Below are 27967 nucleotides of genomic sequence, written 5' to 3' on the forward strand. Positions count from 1 at the left end.
AATGTCTAAGTACTGAATAGTGAACAAACTTTCTACAAAAGTTTTATGTTACTAGAAGGCACAACATCCCATTATAATAATCCAAATACAGTAAGATGACTCTCAAGTTCTGCAGAGTTGGAATACACTTTGCATGTACCTGTAGTACTTTCAAGCACTTTAACCTTATGAAAACTTCCAAACACAAAATCTGACAAGACTAGAATCTAAGCAGGTACACTGACAGCTTTGCAGGCATGCTTTAAAAAAGGTTCAATAATGTTATTAGAAAAAATCACAGCACAAAAGCCTTTCCTCCTGAAAAAAACCATCACTGTTCACACTTAACAGCTCTAAACACACAATCAAGTACCAAGAAGTATATTTAAAAGATGCAGTTAGAGGAAAAATGGAAAAGAAGTAGTTTAAAATGTTTGGTGAAAACTGAAGTGTTAGGATTACTTTCCACAAAGTACCATCTTCTTTGTATGCCTCATTTAACTGTCACATGGAGGTGATTTGTCACAATACCACTGGCCTCAATTTCACTGCTCTCAGCACCTAAAAATGATTTCATTTTGTTGAAATTACCATTATTTACCTGCAGTGCAAATATTTTCACATTCTGCATCCTAATTCAACTGGTTACAGCCAAGTGGTGATTCTTAAAAAAATCTTAAACTTTGAAATACTACACAAAATAAGCTGCAGCTACAAACTATTGCTGAAACACAGTCATTACAATAGATTTTCCTTCACTGACCTATGACTTACAGTCAGTTATTTCAATAATGATTTTCAGATGAACAGAATACTTCTGTTAAGAGATTTTATTTTTTAATTATCTGCCTGAGTGTAAACAGTACAGTGAAGGGTAAAAGGATAAAAGGGATAAAACTATCCTCAGTTGATTTCTCATACCATTATCCAAACATACCCTAATCAATATGTATTCATTTGAATTCACAAATAACATACACAGTTATCATGCTATTTTTCTTTCCATCTATAAAAAGCATTTGAATACATGCTATATAGGACCACTCAGGTTTTATTCTTTTAATACATGTCAGAATTATAAACTTTGTTGGTTTAAGTCTAAATAAAATTTGATAACAGAAATATAGGAAACCATTTTCCAACTTACTGCAGGTAACTTCACTTTACTGCTCATGTTACCGTTCACTCTATCTCTAATGAACTGCACTAGAAAATCATTATTTAATGAAACATTAAGTCACTGCTGTATAACTGACAGAAGTATGACAGAAGTCTCCTTATAGCCATAAAGTCAATTCAGCTTTAATATACAATATTCCCTCTATGAAAATCCATTTCAGAAGCATTTTTACATAGAACAACAGTGCATTTTACTACATTTTACTTCAGTCTCAATTAGCTTTGTCAATATTTCAAAAGCAACACATTTTTCTAATTCTAATTCTCTCTTTTTTTTTTTTTTCGATTGCTCACCTGACCATTCTTCAGGAGGAAGAATAGGAGGAATTTAATATACTTAATCCCCAACAGCTTTCAGGTGAAAATATTTTGGAATCACAGATAGGTTGCTCAAAACACCAAATCCAAATACTAACCTCTTACAACTTACGCATAAGAAGTTCATGGTAACAAAGAAAGAAAAAAATGCTTACAAACAAACCATCAGTGATATCTTACTGATTTAGAATCAGTTTTAAATCCAACAAAATATCTTGAAATTAATATATTTACCATCTTGTAAAAATGTTCAGTATATACAATTCAGTGATGAAAATCGTCATTCTTCATGGTCTCTTTATTACAGTTCTCATCAACTGAAGCTTAAGTACTAAACAGATTTATAAGACAGTTAACTATTTGTTGATGGAAATAAGGCAGATGTTACATAGTATTTGACACACCCTTAAAGAGTCCAGTGACAGTTGCAGTTGAAGAGATTTCCATATGAACACTCATCTTCTACATTAACAAAACTAAGTGCTTTCACACGTTGTCATCTAAAATGCTTCAAAAAGGGTAAAAGAACAAAGTTTACAGGTATGTACTGACTGCAACCAAAACATGCTTGCCTGTCATCCAAACCCTCCAAAGCTTTAGGAAAATGAAGTGACTGCCTCAATTTCAAAGTAATTATGGTGGTGCTTTTAATTTATCTGAATGGCACTTCCTGCTTTCTGTATGCATTGTAATGCCACTTTCGCTTAAAAGGAATTTTGCAAGATAGCTGGACCTTCACTACCTTAAGACTCTTGCATTCTTTCACCAGCACTCATTTGCATTCTCATTAGTATGCATGAGATTTTCACTGAACTTTAAGACTCCTACTGGCACATAACACACTGTAATGAATTCAAAAGTGAGCATGCAAATTAAGACTACCATTAATCACTGAATGTTATGAGAAAAAAAACAGAAGACAAGGAGTAGATGAGCTTTATTGCTGGATGAAGCATGCAATCTCAGGAATCAGTGTAGGTATGTAAAATTGCTGCCCCCTCTTGGGAGCACTATCAACATGTCCTGAGGAAGTAAATTACATACTCCTCAGCAGGTCAACATTCAGAATTAACATTACAGAAAGGTTATCCATTGGCTGCATCAGTTTGCCTAGGGAAAAGAAAAGTATGCTTTATTACCTAGTATGAAAATATAACAGCCTTAAACTGAGCAAAAGTAGGTAATCTTCAAACTGTGTGCTGGGATTAGAATCATCAGAACATCTTAGGGTGGAAGAGATCTTAATGATTATTCAGTTCCAACCCCCTGAGTCATGGGCAGGTCTGTGCCTCACCAAAACAGACTGCTCAGAGCCCCATAAACCTGGCCTTGAACACTTCCAGGGATGGGGCACCCACAGCTTCTCTGGGCAGCCAGTGCCAGTGACTCAACACCTTCTAAGTAAAAAAATTCTAACATCTAACCTAAATCTCCCCTCTTTTAGTTTAAAGCCATTCCCTCTTGTCCTATCAGTGTAAAACTATGTATGAAGTTAGTCCACTCCTCCTGCTTGTACTCTTCAAGTATTGGAAGGGTGGTACTGAGGTTCCCGCTGGAGTCTTTTCTTTTCCAACGTGAACAAGCCCAACTACCTCAGACCTTCCTCTAAGAGAGATGCTCCATCCTTCTGATCACTTTTGCCGCCTTCCTCAAGATCACTCCAACAACTCCATATCTTTCACATGCTGTGGGCCCCAGGCCTGGATGCCACACTGCAGATGAAGCCTCATGAGGGCCTAATCAGGGCTAATGCTGAAGAGAACACAAGCAATTACAACTCCATTTTTACAATACTGAGCATGCTTCAATTCAACAAAAGCTCAAATGGTCATTCAAGCCTTTTGTAATACCCATGGGTCTGCTTAACTTCAGAAACTGAATCCTGCAGTCCACTTAAAACTAGCATCTTTAAAACTCCAGGAAAACCTTTCAGCTGTATGTTTGGCTAACTTTCAGGACTAACATTCAAACATCATCTCCCAGGACTGAGAAAGAGCATGCATGGACTGAGCCTGTAATCTAGATGCTTTGTACACCTACTTGCTTTATATCTTCCTACTCAGCCTCACCCTATTAGGTTTTTATAACGTGATAATCACAGTTCAAAAATCACCTCCTCAGTTTAGTAGCTGTACTGTTAGCATACCTTAGCAATATAATGAGACCTATCCTGGACTCCCTTCAAATTACACTTCAGACTCTCTCTCGCACTCCCTAAGCAATCTCATGGCTGATTCCACACAAGTTTTTGGCCCATAAATATTTCCAGGCACAGTACTTTTGTTCATACTGGTTACAAGACTTTTTTCTAGACATAGAGTGTGATGTAAAGAAATTGAGAGAAGTGCCAGGATGAGTGATTTTACATCATGTGGTCACTATGTGTTAGCTACAAGTGAAAAAGCTGAGCCTGGCAGATCTAAGCACAGGTGAAGGCAGTTCTCTAGAAAAAAAAAGGAGAGGAAACAAGGCAGCACAAATTTCAGCACAGTTCTTCACATGGAAAGACTGAGAAGGATGGAAAAGAGAATGCATATGCTGAAAGTACAGGCAAAACTAAAGCAGAGACATTGTAAATGTCAGAGCACTTATATGCTATTTGGAGAGAGGGCTCCTGGAGATCTAAGAATGTGCCTGGCAGAGAGGATTTAGAATAACTATCCCCAAAAAAGATCAAAGAATAAAGAAAGAACAACAGTAAGAAATATTATACAGCCTTCTAATCTTATACTAATCTTTTAGTATTCAGAGGAAACTGCAAGTGTTTCAGAGATCCTCCTGCAAAGCCTCTGACTGTTTGCTGGAATGATAAGTGTATACAATAGCTGAACTATCAAGTGAACACCCACAAGAAGAATGCACTGGGAATTTTTCAACAGTCTGGACAGAAGATAGCAGACAAAGTTAAACACAGATCTTGAGAGCCTAGTTAAGACTCAGATTTTCCCTTTCCAATTAAAAAGGAAAACTACAAGGATAGCATTGTGAAAAGCCTTCAGAAAATCACGTCTAAAAACCCTGCGTTAAACTATCCCCACTCAGTTGACTGACTTCCATAGCATTACTTGAATTCTCTAACCTTTCCATGCTTTCCCATTTCTTACTTGGAATTTTTTTCATTTTACAGGAAGCAGAAAAAAACTAGAGAACATCCCACATCACTCATTCACATCCCAATATGTAGCAAACACACCACAATTTCCTGAACAGCCTCCTCAAAAACAGAAGTAGTACTATTTGACTTTTAAAAACTACTTAAAGATTCCAAAAAGACCTCTTTATACTGTTTAAATTGACACTGAACCAAAACAAAAAAATTGGTTATACTTTCTTTTGGAGGAATTCCCATGTTTCAAGGTTTCTTGCTTATATAGAGTTCATAAATCATACTTAACGCCACTCCTGATTCAAGCTCCTACAGCCTCAAGGAACAACATTCAATCCTGCTCTACTTTCTCTCTTCCAAGGGCTGCTTAATTAATCCTGAGGAATTTCTCTAGCTTTTCTGAATCTGTCTGAAATTTTGGGACATAGAAATAAAATTTTCATTAGAAGTGATGGAAAAACAAAACAAAACAAAAAAACCATATTAATTACTTTACAGGCTCTTCAACTGCCTACAAGACTGCAAGGAAGAGTATAGGAAGCCAGATACTACTGTTAAAATAGTAATTAAAAAAAAGCCCCAACACTGTGCCACCAATAATTTAGCTGACCTACAAACTGACACTGCAGTAAAAGCCTAATCAGCAATTTTAACACAGTTTTGGTTGTTCTACCAGATCCCCCCTCAGGCACAAATATTTCCACATTTAATAAAAGATAGCCATAATCAGGCAGACTTTACTTAGATTTTTATTATGTACAGGTTTCCTAAGCATTATTTATCCTTATCTGTAAAGGAGTCACTTTAAGAATTAATATCTAAGTAATTATAAAAAAAAGTAACTCAAAATGAAAGAGACAACCTATTCACGCAGTAAGGCATTCCATTAAGAAAAACCTGAATCTACATTCAATGACAAAATTATCTTGAAATAAAACCAAAACATTCAAGATTTACCTTCCCATTCTGTTGGAAAGTCACCCATCTCATACTGATATGCTTGCCGATTTACTGCTTCTACAAATCTTCTTTCAGGTTTAATTTGCCCTAAAGCAAAAGAGAGGAAAAAAAAAACAGTTAGTTATATATGTATGTATGTACGCACACACTTACATACAGTAAGTAATCAGCTGATTTTGTTACTATTTTGAAAGAACCTCCATTCACACAAGCATAATGATATCTGGAGAAAAAAACATCAGGATTTAAATAGTGAGAAAATGATTATCACCAAGACTTCTATTTGAGATGCTATTTATTTCAGTAACTTCATCAAAACATGTTCTACTGTTCATTTGGATTATTAATGGTCCAAATGGTTTACTTCATTCTACCTCAAGTCTAGCACTTCCTTTCAGGATGCTTCTTTGAGAACCTGTCAATCAAACCTGCTTTTCCCTTCATTTGGTTATCTTCCACGCACACCTTTGCTGGTATGTGACCAGAAACTTGAAAATGCTGTAAGAGGCAAAAAATAAGCACAGAGTTCACTGATGAGCTCTGCCTAGTGTTCTGGCCGCATCAGCCCCATTGAAGGCAATAGCTCTGGGCATGTGAACCTTCCCATATGCTTAACAAGTATTTACTACATTAGAAAATGAGAAACATGAAGATCACTCTGACAGGAAATATTCAATACATTAAAAGAGGAACCACTGTGGAGAATCCAGATCTACAACCCACTCACAGATTCTCCAACAGGTTCTGTTTAACAAACAATTTCTTTTTGCAAAAAGGTCATCTATCAAGTTGACCATGGGATGCCAACTGACACTATCATTTTGGATTCAGGAAAGCTTTTGTTCTTCTAGACAATATCCAGCACACAACTAGACAAAACCATAATGCAATCTGTGAGCAATTGGCTCATGGGTTGGGTCCAAAGGTTTACTGCAAATGAGGTTATGTGAGGGTGGCAGCCAGTCACTATCAGGGTTTCCCAGGGCTCCCTTTTAGGGCTAGCTCTCTTCAATGCTTACATATACTACTTGGATGTAGGACTACAATGGTTTTGAGCAAGTTTGCTGATCATATAAAATTAGGAGGAGATGCTGACTCCCATCAAGGGTGGAGAAGTTTTGCATAGAGATCTAGACAAATGAAACATCTGGGTAATTACCAGCTGCATCAAGTTTAACAAGAGCAAGTGCTAGATTCTGCACCAGGGAAGAGACAACCCTGACTACATGCAGAGCCTGGGAGGTGAGGCTGGAGAGCAGACTCAGTATAAGAGATCTGGGGGTCTTGGATGACAGCAAGTTGAACACGAGCTAACAGTGTGCACAGACAGCCAGGAAGGCCAACAGTTCATGTCTGGTTTCAGGAAAAGGCTCTTAACCAGAGTGGTATAGGGCTCAGGAACAGGCTCCACAGAGCACAGATGACAGCACCAAGCTGTCAGAGGTCAGTAAGCATCTGGATGACTCTCACAGACATACTGCCTGGTTTTTTAGTAGTGCTCTGTGGAGCCATAAGCTGGACTCAATGATCTTATGGGTTCCTTCTCACTCAGGAAGATTCTGTGATTACACATACTATATCAATACTAGGTCATATATTAATATCTGGGTCAGAGGAAAGGTTGAAACTATATTGCTTTTTATCTTTGATGCTGGTTCTGTTGAAGCAAAAAAATACCCACAGCAGTATTCTTCAAGAAAGGAAGTTGATGAGCAGTAAGAAAGAAACATCTACCTCTGGTAAACAGTATTTTGTCAGAATAAAAATCCAGACCAGTACAGGAATTGACAATATATATTGTAAAGTCAATAGAAACAGAACTAGAGGGTATAATACGAAGTGTGAATATCCACATTAAACATTTGGTGTAATAACTTTATGTTAGTTCCCTTAGGATAAAGAATCAGCAGATGATCAATCGTGGTGCTGATGATTCCTCATTCTTAAATAAATAATAAAGAGGTATAGATAGCACAGTATTTGCTCTAGTAGAAGTGCCAGAACATTAAAATTCATCCAGAAATATCATTTTGTTCACCTGATTGTCAAACAGCTTATGGTGAGGGAGAAGATTCACAGTTTCTACGTATGCTTGTGATCTCTAAAAAGCTTAACGTAATTAAAAAAAAGCTTAAAAAAAAAGTAAAAGCTTAAAGTAATTATTACTACAGCTGCAGAGAAACTATACTTGGAACTTAAGATTGAAAACTCCAGGAAAGAAATCTGCTCATTTCAGATCTTATGTAAGCATATGTGAGCCACCCTCGTCTTTTGGTCACTGTAAGACATTCAAACTGGTCAATGGGGTTACAAGAACTCTGTTCCTCTTTGTATCATCAAATTTTAATAAAATTACAATGCTGTGAACTATTATGAGCTGCTGAGTAGCCAACTTGTTCACCTACTTCTATGTCAAATATGTGAATAAATGCATCCTGTGTTAGATTTTCTTTTCAAGAATAACGAATCTAATACTCTGAAGTGGATGTCCCTGTAGCTAGAGATAAAAGCCCATGGATTTCATATATATCTATGCAAATTTTATGTTTTGAAAGCTTGCTGTACACTTCAGACAGCATCAGTTTAAAAATACCTTTTATTGTAGTTTGACTGAGAAGCAAGTTCTTTCAACAGTCACCGAGTTTTACAAACCTCAGCTAAATGCTCAGGGGTCGAGTAACACAGCAAGATGTAATAAACATGGTCCCCATTCCTAGCTCATTGAAAAGCCTTGCAAATAGTAATCTCCTCAAAGCAGAACAAAGCCCCAGAAAAGATAATACACCTTTACAAAGAACTTGTTTTGTAAATGAATCTACAATAAGCTTACTGGAAACATGCAATATCACAATCCTTTTTCCAACAAAGGTGCAAATAAAGCTAGTACAAACGCCACCTCTTGAATACCTGGTAGGTGTCTGATGCTCTGGCATGTATGCTCTTTCAGTTTATTGTGGTCTACTGACTCAGACTGTTTTCTACCAATTACTGCTAAATCATGAAATAATCCAGGAATGAAGTACCAAATATTTTCTGTAAATGTATGAAAACCTATTTAAAACAGGAATTTAGCATGGATAAAAGGGAATTTATGAAGTATGTAGAAAGGATACAAGAATTTGTATTCTATAAATAAAAACAATGCAAGAAGACAAACAAAAGGGCAGTCACGCAGTTAAGTGAAATGGGCAAATGACAGTAAGGGTATGAACTGTAAATGAAATGAAAAGACAGTAAAAGCTGTAGAGAACATCAATTAAGCAATATGACCCAACACAGCAGTGTTACAGTCTGGTTTGAATGATTAATTATGTTTCAAATGCACATCATACATAAATTCTCATTTGCCATCTCAATTTTTTACAGCATAAATAGAATTATAACAGCTAGCTGCACCTGAAGAGCTAATGCTATTTTTTAAGAAGTTTTAATAAATTTTACAAAAGGATTACATGTTTGAGATTCAACAAGAACATTCAGTCATACACAATGTCTGAACACAATTACAGTAATACTATGCACTGTACTTGAAGAATTAGAGAATACCAGCACACTATTTTGTTTGCTTTCCACTGCAGAGTGTAGAGAAGTAAAAACAAGAACAAAAACAAGGGGATGAAAGTTATTCATTCTATCATGAAAGTTGTGAAACTACGCTTCACAGCTGTGCTTGCTCTGTTTGGTATAGCTCACAACAAAACATTTGAGAGCAGAAGAAAGGCATCAATAAAGTCTGCTGTACACAAGACAGGAAAGCAAAACAAAGACACAGATACATCAATATAAAAAAGTAAACTCCTAGTGTAGTTAAATCGCTCATTCTCACCTGCAAAGCACAACTCTTAGAAGTCTGTGTCTCAGCAAAATGCGAGCAGAGTTCCTAACATTTAAGACACAGGAGACAGGGATTCCATCTAAGAATGCCAATGTTGCTCTTAAGTTGGTGTTGTGGTCTGTAATTGGTTTTAACAGTCTGAGTGGCCCTATCTGCAAACCCTGATATCAACCCGAAACATGCTAAACATGAATATTCTGTTCTTAAAAAAACAAAACAAAAACCTCCCTCCAGCAGGTGAAGATAACATTCTTTGGGTATTGCTGCATGCTTCAAAATAACAAAACAAATGCTTACAGGAGATTAATTATTGTGGTTCAGGTTAGTATATATTTTCATAGTTTTTAATATTTAAAGTCAATAGTTTGCAATGTACTGGATTTATTTGTCAACAGAAATAAAAAAAAAAAATTACCTGGCTAGAGATCTAAGAAAAGTGTTTCCAAGTACCATTTTGGTACATTTTTTCTTTCTTTTTTTTTTTTTCTTTTTTTTTTTTTAACATGACCAAATAATACTTCCTAAAAAGTGCAGTCACTTAGACTGGAGATGACCAAAAACACAGCATCCTTCAAAATCTTTAAAAAATTGCTTGAATTAATTCTTACTTCATACTGCTATCTACTTTTTAACCTCTGCTTCAGAAGTTTGTATCTTTATGCTGACTGGCCTGTGAGCACCCATTATTGAATGTGTTTTCCAAAACTGCTCATGTAGATTGGGAATAAAAACACAACAGATTAGCTGATTTTGGTCAGCTCAAAGTGGTGTAGGCAGTGAAGAAGAAAAGCAATTTTCACAAAAACAAGGTATTGCAACATCTCATTTGCTTTCAAAAGTATTTAGAACACTGAGAGAATGGAGTGGAATAGGGAAGAACTAATTGAAATCCAAAAAACATTTTCAACCCAGGAATTCTTCTCAAATTTTGGAGTTTCCATGGTCATTTGTCATATTAACAAAACAGATGCACACAGAAAAGCACCATGCAATCCTCTCTGGTCACTTTCCCAGTTTGACGCACTAAATTTTAGGCTAACAAGTCAATATAGAGGTCCATGAGCTTTCAAAGTACGTAAATACCTAATCATAGGTTCATAGGTTTATAAGGTTGGAAAGGACCTACAAGATCATCTAGTCCAACCATCCTCCTATCACTATCCCTACCCAACTACTAAATCAAATCCCTTAGCACCTCATCTAAACGCTTCTTGAACAGCGCTAGGGATGGTGCCTCAACCACCTCCCTAGGCAGGCCATTCCAGTGCCTGACCACTCTTTCAGTGATCAAGTACCTACCCAATGTGTGCCTGATTATTTTGGAATATTCTGCTATTATTAAATACCAAAGTACTAATTAGAACAAATGAAGTCATAAAGTATATATAAAAGCTTCTACTTGAGAGCATTTACACTGACACCAGTGAAAGAAGAGCCTGAATACTGAACTTCATACGCACACAGCTTCCAAAAAACTTGACAGAACTGTTTGACAGTTTAGGACCTTTTCAGGTACTTTTCAAAGACTTGTATGTTCCTAAACTGTATTTTAATTTTCACAAATAAGACTGAAAAAAACAGTTGTGTTACTATACTTTCCTAACGTAATCTCTAAAATAGCAAACTCGTAGAAGTAATGATGTTTAAAGTTATTACTGCAAAGTTACTGAATTAATCTCACTAGAATTCCAACACTCCCTTCAGATTTGAAAAGCTAAGATATTCAAACCTCATGTATTTATATCTGCAATGAAAAAGAGAAATCACACAACTCTATATAAAAGCAAGTGAAAAAGCACTTATTCAACATGTTTAAGTGAGACTCTGCACGCAAGAAGTAAGCACTGAATACAACTTGGAGATACTTTAAAATGACTAATATATAAGTCATGCAGGAGCAAAAGACTCTCCTGGTCAATCCTGACTTGCTTTTGTCCTTCGTACTATGGAAATTCTATCAGCTACAAAAAGCTCCCTTATCAGTTTCTGGAACATTTACATGTCTACTGACCTCAGAATTATTTTTGTTGACATTGCTTAGCTTGGAAGACATGATGAAACAACAGCATAGTATGATGCAGATACAGATTGTTAACTAAGAGGACAAGGATTCTGAATGCAATGCAGTCTGTATAGCTGCCCTGCTGTGCACTGGAAGTTACATGTGTTGCACTTGATGCACTGGCAGGAAAGATGAATACTTAAACATTTGACTTTCCTGTAATCCTAAAATACACAAGTATTTCAACACATGGATATTAAGGAAGTTGTAATTATCAACATCTGTGAGAGATTATAATAGTATTTGTAATAAAAAGCAGGTTCTTCAACATTTAAAAAATTTATTTCAGTGAAAACACAAAGGGAAGGCAAGACAAGAATTCATATGCAGAAGATTTCATTATCATATTTGTCTCAACATCATTTCTTACTGATTGTTTTGACAACCTCAACTTGTTTTTGTGAACGCATATCTCTTTTTTAAATGATCAGCGTAACAAGACATGTTACTCAAAAACAAATTCAGGTCTTGCACAGCCTCTTGTATGTCTGTATATGTGTCTATGAATGCAATGAAGCCAACCTAAAAGAGATCTACTTTTGCACATTTTGTTATCATTCATTCTCTATCCTGGGAATTTATTATAAAATCAAACATAAGATCTTCTGTAGTAAGAGTCTTATTTTTAAGCTTAAGGACACTTTGATTAGTAGCAGAATTTTACATACCATACAGAGTAGTAAGTGTACATTGAACTAAAAATGTCTGTATTTGATACTTAAAATCAATTAAACTAAGATATATAATTTCCTTCTGGCTGCATATATCTTTCTTTAATTTTGGTCAGTGTAAGACCTTATTACAAGTAATTTGCCACCATAAGGCTGAGGAAAAAAAATGCTAGACTCACAATTTTTGTCATTTTTCCCTCATTTCCCCTGCAGGCTGCTACTGTTGATGGCCTTTATGGAAATATAAATTCAATCAGCAGCTGCAAATCTCATGAGACGTCCATCTTCATGCTGAATTTCCAGCTGAGTGTCAAAACAATCTGTGGATTTCTTCCTGATGAAACATACTTTGAATTGTAAATTTCTGCAATTTTCTCATGTTAGAATTTGAGCTGCACTAAAATAGAGCTACCAGCACAGTTGCAGAGCCTACGAGCTTGAGACAGGTCATCTTTCTCTTCATTCTTAATGTCACTGAAAGGGTTAAGTAATAATCCAGGGAAAGTGGCTTGTTTAAAGAACTTCTTATATAAGAAAATTAAATAACTTTTCCATTTAGTTACAGCATAAAATAGAAAGGCCTTCAGTATACTCCAAAGGCTTCTCAAGTCAGCTATGTGAACTGCATCCATTTTAGAGTATATTGCATTGATTAAAAAAATAAAAGAAAGAAAGAAAGGAAATTGGCTGCAGTAAAGCTTAAAAGAATTTCCCATAGTGTCAGAATTGTCAAATATCCAAGGAGACAAAACTAACTTTGCAACGACAGATTGCTTCTTCTAAATCTTCACATTAACTGTTGAAGGAAAAAGGAAAATATGTAAGTAAATATCTAAGATTGAAGCTCTTAGTACAGTTTTGAAGAGTTTACTTATCTTTTAATATACTAAAGCAAAATAAAGCGTCTCATTTTGTAGTTTAAAAAGCACACACAGCCTACCCACTGTAAAATAGCGGCGCAGGTATTCTGCTTTAGAAGAATATTTGTTTCTCTCTTCCAAAGACATCACCATGAAACACAAAACAATACTACTTTCCCAATTTGCAAGCAGACTAAATAATCCAGTTATTACATACCCTTCCCATCTCCTTTCCATATTAAGGAATACCATTCCCAATGAGTAATTCACTAACAAAAAGAATGTATACATTTATATGCTAAGGACTAGCTATCTTCTATTCGTATTCTCTTCTCCTGGGAAGAATACACATGCTGAGGCCAGGGGCTGGGAGGAAATACAAAACTGTATATCATAACACTGGAAATCATGATTCTGTTTAAGATGTTCCAATAAAAATACTATCTCCCAAAATACAGGCCTGCTACTTAGTTAACATAAGAATTCAATAGGGCACCTGCTTTTGCATGCACAACATACAGTTAATTTTCAGATTTTCAGAATGAGGAAAACAAGCTAAAAAATTCACAGCTATACAGATTACCTTGCAGAAGACTTTTAGTTAGGTTTTAGCACTTTTTTTTTTCCCCCACTGAAGTATTAATTTGGTGAAGTCTCCCTTGCGTGTGCCAGGTGGCCTACACTATGTTCTCTTACATGAACCAGACTGATCTATGAATCGATCCTGTTTCTGAACTCTGGAAACTAGCTGATCCTTAGAGTATTTGTAAATTTCTTAAGCTTAACTATGACGTGTTCATTGTTTTGAATAAACAACAATAGCAACAAACCAAACACTGAGAGAACTATTCTCTGTCAAACAGAAGGTTCATTTCAACCATTGGTTCAAGCTAAGAAAGCCAGCTTGCAGCTGCTAAGAGGCCATGCACTATTCAGGTGAAATCTTTTGCTGTGCAAAATAAACAGATCAGCAGGGCACCTTGCTCAGAGAAGACTACCTGGGCTTTCTTTTAGATCATACTCATTAAACTGGTCCTTACAAACTTGTTATTAGAATGCAAATTCCAAACTCAGCTTGACAAAAAAAAAAAAAAAAAGAAAAACAACTCTAAATGTTATTGCAATAGATCTCTCTTTTTGCTTCATGGAATCACAACATTCAATACCAAATAATGCTCGGACTTCATTTTACCACCAAGACAAAAAGCACACTCTAATCTCTCTTTAATGGCAGTCATTCAGCACAGTGAAGCAGATGTTCTGTAACACACAGAGTTTCCAGTCAGAAGTTTTAGCACCTGAGCTACAGATTCTGTCTGGTAGGATAGATAGTAAAAATGGCAATTACTGAATGTATTACAATAGCTTTCATTCTAACAGTTTCTTGAATATTTCACTTCATTTATCTGTGGAGGTTGCCAGAAAGGATGAGAGGTATAACAAAAAAAATCTATGTCTATATGTCAAGCTATCCAGAGAAACACCACCAATAATGCTTGCTACAGTATTTACTAAGCACAGGCACCAGCAATCCATTCTAAGTGGATCCACAATAAAAATCCACAATAATTTGCCATTTTTTTGATCCACCAACTTAGATTTAATCTTACATAATTCAGAATGTAGTACACATATCATAAATGCAATCCTGCAATTTCATACAACATTTCTAAAATCAAGACCAACACGGGCTAAATAAAATGCTTCCATACACAGAAGGTTGAAACCAGATGAATCACTAAGGTCCATTCCAACCCTAGGCAATGCATTATTATTTGATTAAAAATTAAATGAGTTAAATAACCAAGTAATATAGGCATATATGCAAATACACAGCTTAAGTGCTTAACATATAGAACCAATTTTTAAATGTAGTCACATTTTCAGTAATGGTACAAATATTAAGCCACCGAAATATGATTGTGTCACTGTCAGAATCAAGAATAAACAACATCTCAGTGTATCTAAGTAGAATCCTCTCCTCTCACTGCTTTTGGGGTAACTGAATCACAGAAACACCAAGTTTAGAAAAGATTTCTAAGACCATCCATCCAGTCCAGCTTCCCACCTACTATCAGTGTTTCCCCACATCTACATGTCTGTCAGGGAAGGTGACTCAACCATCTCTTTGAGCAGCCCATTCCAGCACCTGACCAATCTTTTGGGGACAAATTTTTTTCTAATATCCAACCTGAACCTCTGTGGTGCAACTTCAGACCATTCCATCTCATTACTAGTTACGTGGGAGAAAAGGCAGACCTCCACCTTACAACAACCTCCTTTCAGGTAGTAAATTGCTAGTAAATGCTAATGCTTGAGATAGCATGCCTGAACCATATCCTGGTTGTCTCCACTCAGACATTGCTACCTAATCTATAAGTCATTTTGGATGCCCCCCTTCACTCACTTTTCTGAAGTATACATATTTTTTCTAAATTCTAAAACAGTACCTGAATGTTTCTAAAGCATTAGACACTATCTATCTACAGATCTCTATTTTTCACTTGGGCTACAAGGAGTTTTCAAACTCCTATGCAAAGTATCTTTTCTCTTTTTCTTTAAGACGAGTCAGAGAATTCTTCTCAAAGACTAGTCTGTATCAGACTAGCTATACATGTTTTTTTTTCCCCATTAACATCCATAAACTCATTTCAAAAATTTCAGGTACATTCAGTTAGCTAGGCTAAAAGCTTAAAGTAGGTTATATAATTGCAAATGAGGATGATAATTACCATCCCCTTTATCTTTCTGTCTTTCCTTAGATATCAACTTCTAAATGCTTTGGAATAACACTATCCTTTCTCAATGACCAAGCGAGCCACCATTTGTTGCTCATAAGCATAAAAGACCTACATAAAAAAACCAATACCTGTAAATAAATTCAAATTACATGCATTAAGTAAACAACCTTCATGCTGCTGGCTTGCAATAGCCAGAGATACACACCTCATGCTCCCTGATAAATTCTGAAGCAGTGTTTTCCCACTTAAGACCAGTCATTTCAAGTAACTGCTAATAAGCAGCTTCATTTTGCTCCTAATGTTACTCTTCTATGTCCTTCCAGTTTCATAAAAGAACTTGCATTTAGTGTATGGTAGAACGAGAAACAGAAAAAGCTGAAATCTTTTAACTTAGTTAATACTCGAAGGTAGATATACAGACACAGTCATTGTAAACAGGGCTGACAGAAACAATAAGCAGAAATCTTCACTACAACTGCATTACATGGTGCAATGGCAGTGTAACAGCACAGATGTCTATAATCCAAATGGCAGCCTGTATAAATCTACACCTGATCAATACAGAACATATGACCTGGCAACTATAAATTTAGCATTAAGTAATGCCTAACAATATTTTGTCTAAACACTTCAGAAATTCTACTCTGCCTACCAAGCCAGGAAGCAAGTCTGCAAAGCTCTATCTCGTTTCAGGCCACCCCTTCCCACTGAGGAACAACAAAACCACTCAAAATAAAAGAAAGCAATTATTATTTCCTCTCCTCACTCAACTAGAAAGATAGCTGAATTTGCACTGTATGCATCAAAACAGAACAAAGCATCACACAGATTTTTTTTTTATTTCTACTGTGTTTCAATTATAATAACGAATTTCTTCTAGTTCCCATAATTCAATTAAAATTAATTCTCCAAATACCCTCAGTAAGCTGCATTACTACTTCAAGTTATGTCATTCCATACCACTACAGAAAGACTTCCTTCATCAACTCTTTGTACCAAGGGTAATGCATCTACAGCAATCCAAGAACAAATGAGGAAAGGAACAAAATCCCTTTCAGCTTGAAAGAGGTCAAAACGTGAAAATAGATGTATTTTAATCAACAGCTCCTTTATTTCGAGTACCAGAGGTAATGTGGCTTTATGACAGCATTTCTATAACATTCACGTTTAAAAATAAGCAAGCAAGCTGTAAAAATTTTCTACAAGCCAGAGATTCCTGAATGTATTCCACTTGCATGGCCAGTGCGGACAGGACAGGATGTAAAGAACATCCTCTCCACTGCTGCTGGAAAGGAAGGTCCCACTTGGGAGTTTGTGGCAAAGAGCTCCTGGAGAGACTCGAGGCCGACCCCTTGGATTCTGGAGTCGGGCGTACAGGGGGTCTGAGGAGCGCTACACTCCAACTGAGAAGGAGATCTTAGCCGCGTACGAGGGGGTTCGTATGCAGCTGAGATCCTCCCTTTATCAGTGAGGATGCAATGTGGGAACTAAATTCAGGTAAGTGTAACTGTAGGTTCCTACTGATCTTCTAATGTAGTACACAATTCACTGCACTATGATTTTCATGGCAGCAGCCCTTCAGAAAGAGCCTAGATCATTCTTCAGATGTATCTCTAGGCCAGCATCTTAGATATCTCCATTTTCCCTTAGGTAGTACAACATGCAGTTTTGTTCCTTCCTCATCCCTTCCCCAGAAGTGTACTGGTTGCAATGAGATGTTTTTTCTGGTAATTTACAGCCATGCAACCATGTGACAAAACTCAATCCAGAATTTTTCTAAGATTTTTTTTTTTTTAAGATCGCAAGATATTCATGTTATACATATCTTACCCATTTTAACAATTTTCATAATGCATTACTACAAGACATTTTGATCACTATACTCTAAGCAAAAGCTTATTACATATTTGCACATATACCCAACAAAGCTTAGAGACAGTCACAATTCTTAAAAGCCAGACAGTCAAATGCAATGCCAACGTTCAGGAAAGAGTTCAGAACATGCTGCTGGTGAAGCTTCCCTTCTCTGTACACAGGGAGATGTAACCAACTCCATTGGTGCAGCTGTAATCTCTGTTCCTTATGAGCTGCCTGCTCACCAGCTAGTACAATAATAAAGCAAAATACTAAATATACAACAGCTAGGACGCAGACTAGGTTAAGAGTAATAGATTGCACTGATGCACCTTGGAACAGCAGAAACCAGACAACTACTGGTAACAGAGACTGTCTATATTCCTGCTTTAAAGCATAGTTAATCACACTTCGGAACGCCACGGCTCTTCCAAAAGTCAACAAGTTAGTTTGACCTCAAAACAGACTGAGCCTCCTTCTACAACTCAGAAGAAAACCCTGCCCTAGAACTATCCAAGAGTAGCTGCTCAGAACCATTGCACAGGACGTGCACAGGCCATGCAGACTTACAGTACACTTGAGGGGAACTACAGAATTAGTAGAGGTTCCACTGACATTACAGAACCTCTTCAAATCTTCAGTTGGGCAATCTTCTCTCTTCATGAGATGTTTAAAATTACTTCTTACATATACGTTTAATATATGCCAAAAATCTGTGACCTTAACAAATCATACCATATCATACCAGACCAATCTCATCTATGACCCTAAAAAAACTCAGAGTTAAACTAGCTCAGCAAAGAGATTCACAAGTTTCACAGCCAACTTGAGGGACAAAGGGTAAGGAATTAACAAGATTTCTCCCTTTCAGCAATAGGAATGCAAATAGCTAAGTCCATCTCATTTCATCTTCAGGGTGACTGGAGATCCTGGCTTCAGTTTTCTGGACTTCATTCCCCACTATTACATATCTGGGTCAGACTCAAAACCAGAAGACATCCATTTTCCAGCTCTGGCTCTGAAACTGCTTACAGGATCTCTCTTCTATCTGAGATGACAGCAATTTCACAAAAACAGCTGATATAATAAACTATCACATTCCCAATTAACTACTTCAAGAACAACCAAATCACAGTGCATCACACTGAAGTAATGACTTGCTCATTAAAAATAACTGTTATTGGTCCTGTATTTGTGTTTTCTCAAATCAGGAATGGACTAAGTAGACTCTCTTTTTTTTTTGAATAAGGAAATACCCACTTTACAATTATATTGCATGTACCCTTATATTGCATGTTTTAATAGCATAAGCAAGTATTTCTTATTTCATCTGAAGTTATTCTTACAGAGGTACAGACCTACTGTATTGAATTTTTTAAAAAATTATCTAAGAGAGATGAGATAATAACCACAACTTATTTCTAGAACTACTGCTTTGACGTTTTTGTACTCTTTATACTAGGTTCAACTCAAAATTTTGCTTTGTGCAATAAGATAATGTGACAGAGTTCTCAATGCTTTTACAAATATGAGCAAAGAAGAAAAAATAAAAATAAAGAGTACCTTACAAACCTCCACTTTTACAAATAGGCAAAAATACACAGTGCAGCCCTGATTCTTTAGAATTAGTAGAATTATTCCACTGTAAACGTGGACTAGCAAGCAGTTCAGCTAGCATTTGAGCTAGAACTACTACTCAAAGTTGCAAACCTGTCTTGTTCTCACTATTTAGTGCTTTTTGCTTCCTTACACTGACACACTTGTACAGTCCATCCCACAAACGTGAGCAGGTGACTACTCCACATCATAAAAGGAAGTGTTCTGGTTAGACTAAAGAGAGACCCAGCATGCGGCCTGCACAAGCATTCGTAGCAAGAATGGAAGAGGCTAAGATAAAAAGGGGAACACAAGCAGCCCCATAAAGGACCACTCCAGTTATTTATTTATTTGTTTGTTTTGACACATACTTTTTTCTGCTAACTTTGTTTGGAGATTTGCTGTACCATGGAATTAAACTCGTATTTTTCGTTCTTTTTCATTAGTATAGCCAACTAGTTTCTCACAGAGGCATTACTTTTGGAAATACTAGTATCCAGCATTTCTATCATATGGCTCAAATCAACTCTTTAAAATTTGAGTTTATAACTTAAAACCCAATACATGCCACAAGTATTAAATTAAATAGATATTTATATAGAAAATTCCTCTTCCAATAAGTATTTTACGAGAATAGTAAAGTTCTGAAAGACAGCAGAACCTCTGTCTGGGACTTCTGAAGAATCCATGTATTTGAGAAAAAAGTCCCAAGTCTTTTTTTTTTTTTTTTTTTACTACATCTGATTCAAAAAAGAGACAACACATGGGTCTGATCGTCATCACGTCCTTGTTTATTAACTAATGTTTTCTAATTAATTATAAATTGAGATAAATGTATTACTTTTACATACGAAGGTGTTATTACTGTAAATGAAATACTCATAGTTACAATTTGCGGTTGTTAACATCGAGGCAAACTTTAAAAAAAAATCTATAATATTTGTCCATTTCTAGTTTAAAGTACTCTTTGTTTGTTTCAATACTGAGGCGACTATGCCAATCAGAATTCAATGTGGACTAGATGATGCATAGAGGTCCCTTCCAACTGCTAGTTTTGTGATTTCAGTTACTAGCTAACTCACTAGATAAAGGAACCACTTCCCAGGCATAAGTAAACAATATCTGATGAATAATAAAGACAACACTAGGTGATCCTAAAAGGCTCCTTTCAAGACAAATTGTTCTACGATTCTCTGACTTATTACAGCCACAATACTAGAACAGTGTTTGTAGAACTGGTTGTTAGAAGAAGACTCTTAAGTTTTTCCTCAGAATCTTTCATAACCCTTATATTGCATGAAGCTTCTTCACTCTATTTCCTACATACATTCTATTTACATACCAGAAGCCACAGATTTTGCCACTGTATCCAATTCCTATTCACCAAGTTTCCATTGCAGTAGCTTAAACAGAAGAAAGACTACTAACCAAAGTCTTCTCTGAAGATGAGTTTAATTGTACTTACGGCACTGAATTAAAGATGTTCACTACTACTCTCATGGTACATCCACTGGAAGAAACAATACTAATAGTTCAGCTCATTTAACAGTGCAGCAATAAGTTTCATTATTAATCTACATGATTTAATATGAACGATGCTCTGGAAGGAATTCCTTCTCTGCTTTATGGGGAACCTTACCTTACTGTTATCAGTCTTTGGGATAGTGCATCTTGATCCTGACAGCAAAACATGGTAAATACTATTTCTAACCAAACAGAGGTGCTGTGGAAAACGCATTTTATTTTTCTTACAAGAAAACAGGAAGTCTTGATTAATTTATTTTTATTTGTTTATTACATAGCATCATCCATTGTTAACCTGAACATTCTTGCCTGTAACTGCTATTCACTAATCAAAAATGAAGAAAAAATGAATAATGTTTAGAGATAAAGATAAAAAAAATAAATGAGTGGACAGGACTATAAAACCTGGAAACACTAGTTGTGTTCTCTTATTCCAAGCTAGTACATGCGATCACCTAAATTTAAAGCTCCTTGGTGGGAAAGAAAAAATTATTCCATGGTACCAAAAAATAACCCTCTATTTATGCTTTGGACCTTATCCCCCCCCCCACCCAAATCCTACCTGAAGCTCAATACCCCTTTTACAGATACAAAACACCAGTAAAACCATGTGCTTCATGAGTTTCAAAGCTTGTGACAACTTCTAATTCTGATAGCTTTGACCACCACCTGCAGAAGCCTGCCAGAATTCATTCTCTCTTCAACTTCTCCTATCCAGAAGCAAATTTCATATTGTTTATGACTCTTCCTGATGGTGCTTCCAGATCATCTAGACTGAAGAGGTTAGTCACAGTTAGTGACAGTTAGTCCTTCAGTTCAAAAGGATGAAATGATAATACTTCATGTTTCATATGCACATGGTCATAAATAAAGGGCACCTGGAAATTAATATCTGATCTCCTTATCTCATTGTTTCCATTTCTTCATTTCTTCATTTCCTGTCATGGTCTTCCAGCTTTCTGTACAACACCCGTGCCCAGAGACAGAGCATGAAACTGACTCTTCCCACCCTCAAGTATAGTAGTTTTTGCCTCTGTAAATCTAACCTTAAAGCTACCAAATCTCTCATGGTAGAAACTTTATTGGGTACTTCAGAGATCTATTAAAAACACAAAAAGCTCACCGTACAAAGCAGAAATCAAACCTAACTCCTTACCACCTTTTCCATTCTTCAGATGAAACTGAGAAGGTTGCAGTGGCCCACACAGTAGTATGCCAGCCTCCCTCAGCTCCTTTTATTCCATTTCTCTTTTACTGAAGCTCTCCAACTGCACTCTAGTTCTAGCCTTTGATCTTTTTATTATGTCTACTACTTCTAAAAATACTACTGTAGCCTATTCACTTTTTAAGTGTTAATTTTCCTCCTAGTCTTACTTCACAGAAATAAACTACATCATAAAAAAGAATATACCAAATAAAGTACCATCAAGAGAGAGCATCAAAAATTTTCATGGGCCAATCAAAATTAACAAAGCATTTGGGCAATAATTATAAACTTGATCACTCAAATTCACACAATTTAGTAGAAATCTGTTCAACAGAGATGTTAGTAAAACATTTCCTATAGCAGCTAGATACACTTCAAGTCTCTGCTATACATCAAATTAGTTCTATAGCTTACTAACACAATTTAAAACCCCAGAACTCTACACAGATTAAGTGATTTCTTCTTATTATATAATATTACTTTTTATCTCCTTTGTAACCAGAAGAATAAGTTGAATTCTCTTTGTTTTTCATGAAGCTAGATGTGATAGAACTTAGCCATAAAGCAGATATGATAATACGATGACCATCTTGATTTGCTATGATGATACAAATGTGTTGTAAACACGATCCTTTCAGTGATCAAGTTTCAAAGAGGAAATGTGGGCAAGGCTTTTAATGGTTTCAAAGGAAAGCAACAAAAGCCATCCGACAGATGCTTTTTCCTGCCACTCTGGACTTGCAACAGGCTCACTTGTGCTACCTTACAATGGAATAATGTATTGGCGAGTCATACTGCTTTGAATTATATGGTTAGGAAAAGAAAGCATAAGCAAGTCAGTACAAGTACCCTGTAGTTATTTTAACACTTAGAAAAGATACATCTATATCTAAACACTTTACAACAACCATCAAAATGCTGTACTGAAACATGTTTTTAGCAGCTACCAAAAAAGGCTACTATTTACAATCCTGAATTCAGGCGGTCACTGTTGAAGTCAAAATGACTGACAAAAATCACCTAAGATTGTTCTAGTTATTGAAAACATTTTTACATACATAAAAAGAAACAGAGAAGGCTAGTAAAAATATATTTTAACATTACTTGTTTAATGTCTCATTATTGGCCACCAAAGAAACCTCAGACAAAACAAAGCAACAACAACAAAAACCAAGACAAAACAAAAATAACAACACACACACACATTATGAGCAGATACAGGCTCTCAAACCAAAAGCAGAATAATTAGAAGTAACAAATATACAGCATATAAAAACTAATGCTGGCAGGCAAAATCAGCATGGTCAGTATCTTAGTACAGTATCAGTGTACATACCAAATACATAGCCAGAGATGTCAACAGACAACAAACTAGTTCCTGCTTGTACATATGACTGCTTATTGCTATTTACTTTAAAACTATTGTAGTTTTAAAGTTGGTGAGCTTAACGTACCATGCCTGTTGTCAATTCACTTCTGATAGCTGAATGAAAAAAACATACCATGCACCCAAACACTGTTTTTCAAATATTAATGCTTTTATAATCCACAGTAAGCACTTTGCAGTGTAATTGCTTTGCTATATAACATACCAGACATACTGAAAAGCTATTTTGTCATTCCAGAATTTCTATCCTCAAAGCTGATAGTCTGCAATGCAGGTTTAATTTATGAACAAATACACATGCAATTATTTTAGAGCTAGGCTTCTGTTAGGTAGCTTTAGAGGGAAGCTCAATTTCTTAAGTTCTGATTACAAGTTGTTTATGAAACTATTATGCCACCGTCTGGACAAACCCGAAACTGTCAGCAGGTATTCCATATGAAAAGGTATCCCACAGAAACTCTGCCACTGTGGCTTCACAGTTTGACAGGAATACTGAGAAACATGTCTTACATACCAGCTTCAGTCTTAAAGCTCACATCACATCACAGGCTTAGGCAACACATGTCCCTAAATGCAGAGTTTATGCAGCTTGTAAATACTTAGATACAGAATGTTTCATTGCTTTTTTTCCAGCTACTCCTTGTAAACTGCAACTCCAAGCCAAGTCCAACCTTGGTCTGTTGTTTCACACATGGAAGTGCTTTAAGCATTTAAACTCACCTCCTGCTGTTAAATGACTTTTCTAACTACTACACATCAATATTTTATGTATTGCTTATTATTACAAGTCTTTTTGATAAATGACAGTACAAATTAAGGTAACGTAGAGCTTAAATTTAAGTTGTCCTGAATCAGTCTTTAGAAAAGACGAAAAGTACATACCTGACCTAAAATGTTCAGAATCTCAGCCTCAGTTATTCATGAAAATGTAAGTACTGCTGTAAAGGAGAACAGGAAACCCTTTTACAAATATATTAACAGCAGGAGAAAAACTAAGGAAAATTCCCCTCCTTTACTCAACGAGGCAGGGAATGTAACCACAGATGATAAGGAAAAGGCTGAGGTTCTCAATGCCTTCTTCACATCTGTCTTTAATAGACAGAGAAGTTGTCCACAGGGTACTTGCCCTGACCTGGAAGTCCGGGACGGGGCGCATAATGCACCCCCTGTGATCCAAGCAGAGACGGTCAGAGATCTTCTCCTCCATCTGAACTGCCACAAGTCCATGGGGCCAGATGGGATCCACCCAAGGGTGCTGAGGGAGCTGGCAGAGGTGATTGCTGAGCCACTTTCTGCCATCTATCAGCAATCCTGGTTATCTGGAGAGGTCCCACAAGATTGGAGGCTTGCCGATGTGACTCCCATCTACAAGAAAGGCCGTAAGGAAGACCCGGGGAACTACAGCCTGACCTCGGTATCAGGGAAAGTTATGGAACAAATGATCTTGAAGGAAATCACATGACACGTGCATGGCAATAAAGGGATCAGACCTAGTCAGCACGGGTTCACCAGAGGCAGGTCATTCTTGTCCAACCTCATCTCCTTCTATGACTGGGTGACCAGACAGGTAGATGAGGGAAAGGCTGTTGATGTAGTCTACCTGGACTTCAGCAAGGCCTTCGACATGGTCTCCCACAGTATTCTCCTAAGGAAACTGGCAGCCCGTGGTGTGGACAGGTTCACTCTTCTCTGGGTGGAGAACTGGCTAGAGGGCCGTGCCCAGAGGGTAGTGGTTAATGGAGTTAAGTCCAGCTGGCGTCCTGTTACGAGTGGTGTCCCCCAAGGGTCAGTTTTGGGGCCCATCTTGTTTAATATCTTTATTGATGACCTAGATGAGGGAATTGAGTGTACCCTCAGTAAGTTTGCAGATGACACCAAGTTGGGAGGATGTGAAAACTGCCTGAGGGTAGGGAGGCCCTTCAGAGGGATTTGGATAGGCTGAACAGCTGGGCTGAGCTCAATAGGATGAGGTTCAATAAGACTAAGTGCCGGGTCCTGCACTTTGGCCACAATAACCCCATGCAGTGCTATAGGCTTGGGGCAGAATGGCTTGAAGAATGTAGAGAGGAAAAGGACCTGGGGGTGTTGGTTGATGCTCGGCTTAACATGAGCCGGCAGTGTGCCCAGGTGGCCAAGAAGGCCAACGGCATCCTGGCCTGTATTAGAAATAGTGTAGCCAGCAGGAGCAGGGAGGTGATCATCCCCCTGTACTCAGCTCTGGTACGGCCGCACCTCGAGTACTGTGTTCAGTTTTGGGCCCCTCAATACGAGAAGGACATTGAGGCCCTGGAGCGTGTTCAGAGAAGGGCAACAAAACTGGTGAGGGGTCTGGAGCACAAGTCTTATGAGGAGCGGCTGAGGGAGCTGGGATTGTTCAGTCTGGAGAAGAGGAGGCTCAGAGGAGACCTTATTGCACTCTACCACTTCCTGAAGGGGGGTTGTGGTGAGGAGGGGGTAGGCCTCTTCTCTCTGATAAATAATGACAGGACGAGAGGGAATGGCCACAAGTTGCGCCGGGGAAGATTTAGATTAGACCTGAGGAAACATTTTTTCTCTGAAAGAGTGGTCAGGCACTGGAATGGCCTGCCTAGGGAGGTGGTTGAGGCACCATCCCTAGCGCTGTTCAAGAAGCGTTTAGATGAGGTGCTAAGGGATTTGATTTAGTAGTTGGGTAGGGATAGTGATAGGAGGATGGCTGGACTAGATGATCTTGTAGGTCCTTTCCAACCTTATGAACTTATGAACTTATGAAGTAGAGTCTTTAAAAAACTTCCTCAACAGAAAATGGAATCAGTCATTTCCTGTAAGATACAGATTCTTCTAATAAATGTAAAGATTGAGAAATTCATTTTGTAAGTAAGAAATATGAACATTTTAATAACCACTCAGTGTTCTACAGAATAAACAATTTAAAATGTAACGATTTGTTGGAAATGCCATGATAGCAAATAAAGAATAAGAAAAATAAATGCATTACATTGATAAATCTAGTCTGTTTAGAAAATTGTCTACAGCACTGAAGTGAGCCATTAATCTCCACTACCCAGCTGTCCACTCCCATTCTCTGTCACATCCAACTGAAGACTTGCAACTGAAGAGTTACCTCAGATTTCACGAGTTACGCTGAATGTTTGTCACATGACAAGCAAAAATCAGTTGTTTCATCACTTAAAAGTAATCTCATAGAAAAAAACAAACAAAAAACTTGTGTCTTTTATTCCAAATGACCCTATTTGATTCATGTTGATTCAAGTCTTGAAAGTTCAACTTTTTTCTGAGGACAATCTTCCTCCCTGATAAATATCACAGAATTTACCTTCAGTTCTGCTGCAACTTAAATTCCATACTTTGAGAAGACTAACTACTCTAACTCTTGCTAATTATTTTGTACTTCTTTTGGGCAGAACCATTCCATCTTCAGAGTCTTTCCCCCGTGTATTGAAGCTCAGTTTTTTTCTCAAATTCTTTTCTATTTCAAGCATTCCCTTTTTCTACTGAGTCTACTAACTTCTCATTCTTCCAGTTCAGGGATTTTCAACACTTCCACAGGAATTAACACAACCAGCCTCTAAACTGCTCAGTCTTAATTTTCCTACTTTCAATTCTAAGTTGTCAAGTGCTTCTCTGTTCACTCAGGATAACTAAGATTCCTTCTTCACGCACATTTTTACCATTACTTTCAGACCTTTGTAAAATAATGTAAATTGCTGCTAAAATTTGTGCCTTTGCATGCCACTAAAAGCTGTACCACAAATACATTCATGTTGCTAAAACTAACATAATAACCTAAGTATTCAAAAACGGTCAAAGCTAGGAATGCAAGACACCTGACTGGAAACCAGCTCCAAAATATCTGGCTACATCTTGATTCTGACTGAGACATTGCAGAATTTACGATACTTGTGAAACTACACTAACAGCAATGGTTTGATTCAAAGCAGTTGCCTCTATTTGTCACATGTCGATTTGGATCTCAAAGTGGGTTGTGCACACATATGGTTGCTATTGTTTTGGCTGTTTTTTGCTTTGTTTTGCTGTTAATTTGCTTGTTTTCAAGATGGAATCTTCACTTACGAAACATTTCAAAGCCTAACAAGATACTGGATGCCAAGACAGTATGGTGGCCAAATGCGCACCATTTGTACTTCTCTCCCCCACCCCCTTGCAAATTACATATATTGTAGACATTTAGTTCTGGGAAGCAGATTGAATTTAATATGAAGTAAACTCTCTGAATCATGTTGAAAAACTTGAGGAAAACTCAAAATCAACCACATACATCTAATGATCTGTCTGTCTTGCTCCTTACTAATGTAGACAAGGCTCCAGCATTCAGGGGAGCTGTGGAACCAGGATTGAGTGTATGAGAGAACAATTGAGATACACAGGACATAAACTCTTTGCATCACAGACTACATGCTCTTCTACTGTAACCTCCATAAGAGAACAGCACAGACCAAAAGAAAGCTGGCAGACAGCTTTTGCTTAAAGCACATGAAGATACAGGTACTCTATATTTGCCTCCAGCTGAAGGTAGAATCCCTCTGCCAGTCTGACATAACAACAAGCCCTAGGTCTGGGTCTTAAGAAAAGAGCTTATTTGGTCACAGCAGTACAAAGACAGACGAAAATACAGAAATAGCAATAATAAATCAACAAACCCACACTGTAACACCTGTATGACTAAT

At 37.0% G+C, this 27967-nt stretch overlaps 1 protein-coding gene across 1 annotated transcript in view; it reads right to left on the reverse strand.

The window, feature by feature from the left end:
• NDUFAF2 (NADH:ubiquinone oxidoreductase complex assembly factor 2) overlaps positions 1–27967 on the reverse strand; it is a 43136-nt gene that overhangs the window by 13871 nt on the left and 1298 nt on the right. The window contains exon 2 of the mRNA XM_065739856.1: positions 5540–5629. Coding sequence (XP_065595928.1) covers positions 5540–5629 — 90 coding nt within the window. The remainder of the gene's footprint in view (positions 1–5539; positions 5630–27967) is intronic.

This window comes from Cyrtonyx montezumae, unplaced genomic scaffold (genome assembly GCF_038088225.1).
Source record: "Cyrtonyx montezumae isolate F1298 unplaced genomic scaffold, pur_monq_1.0 scaffold_25, whole genome shotgun sequence".
Classification (NCBI taxonomy): Eukaryota; Metazoa; Chordata; class Aves; order Galliformes; family Odontophoridae; genus Cyrtonyx; species Cyrtonyx montezumae.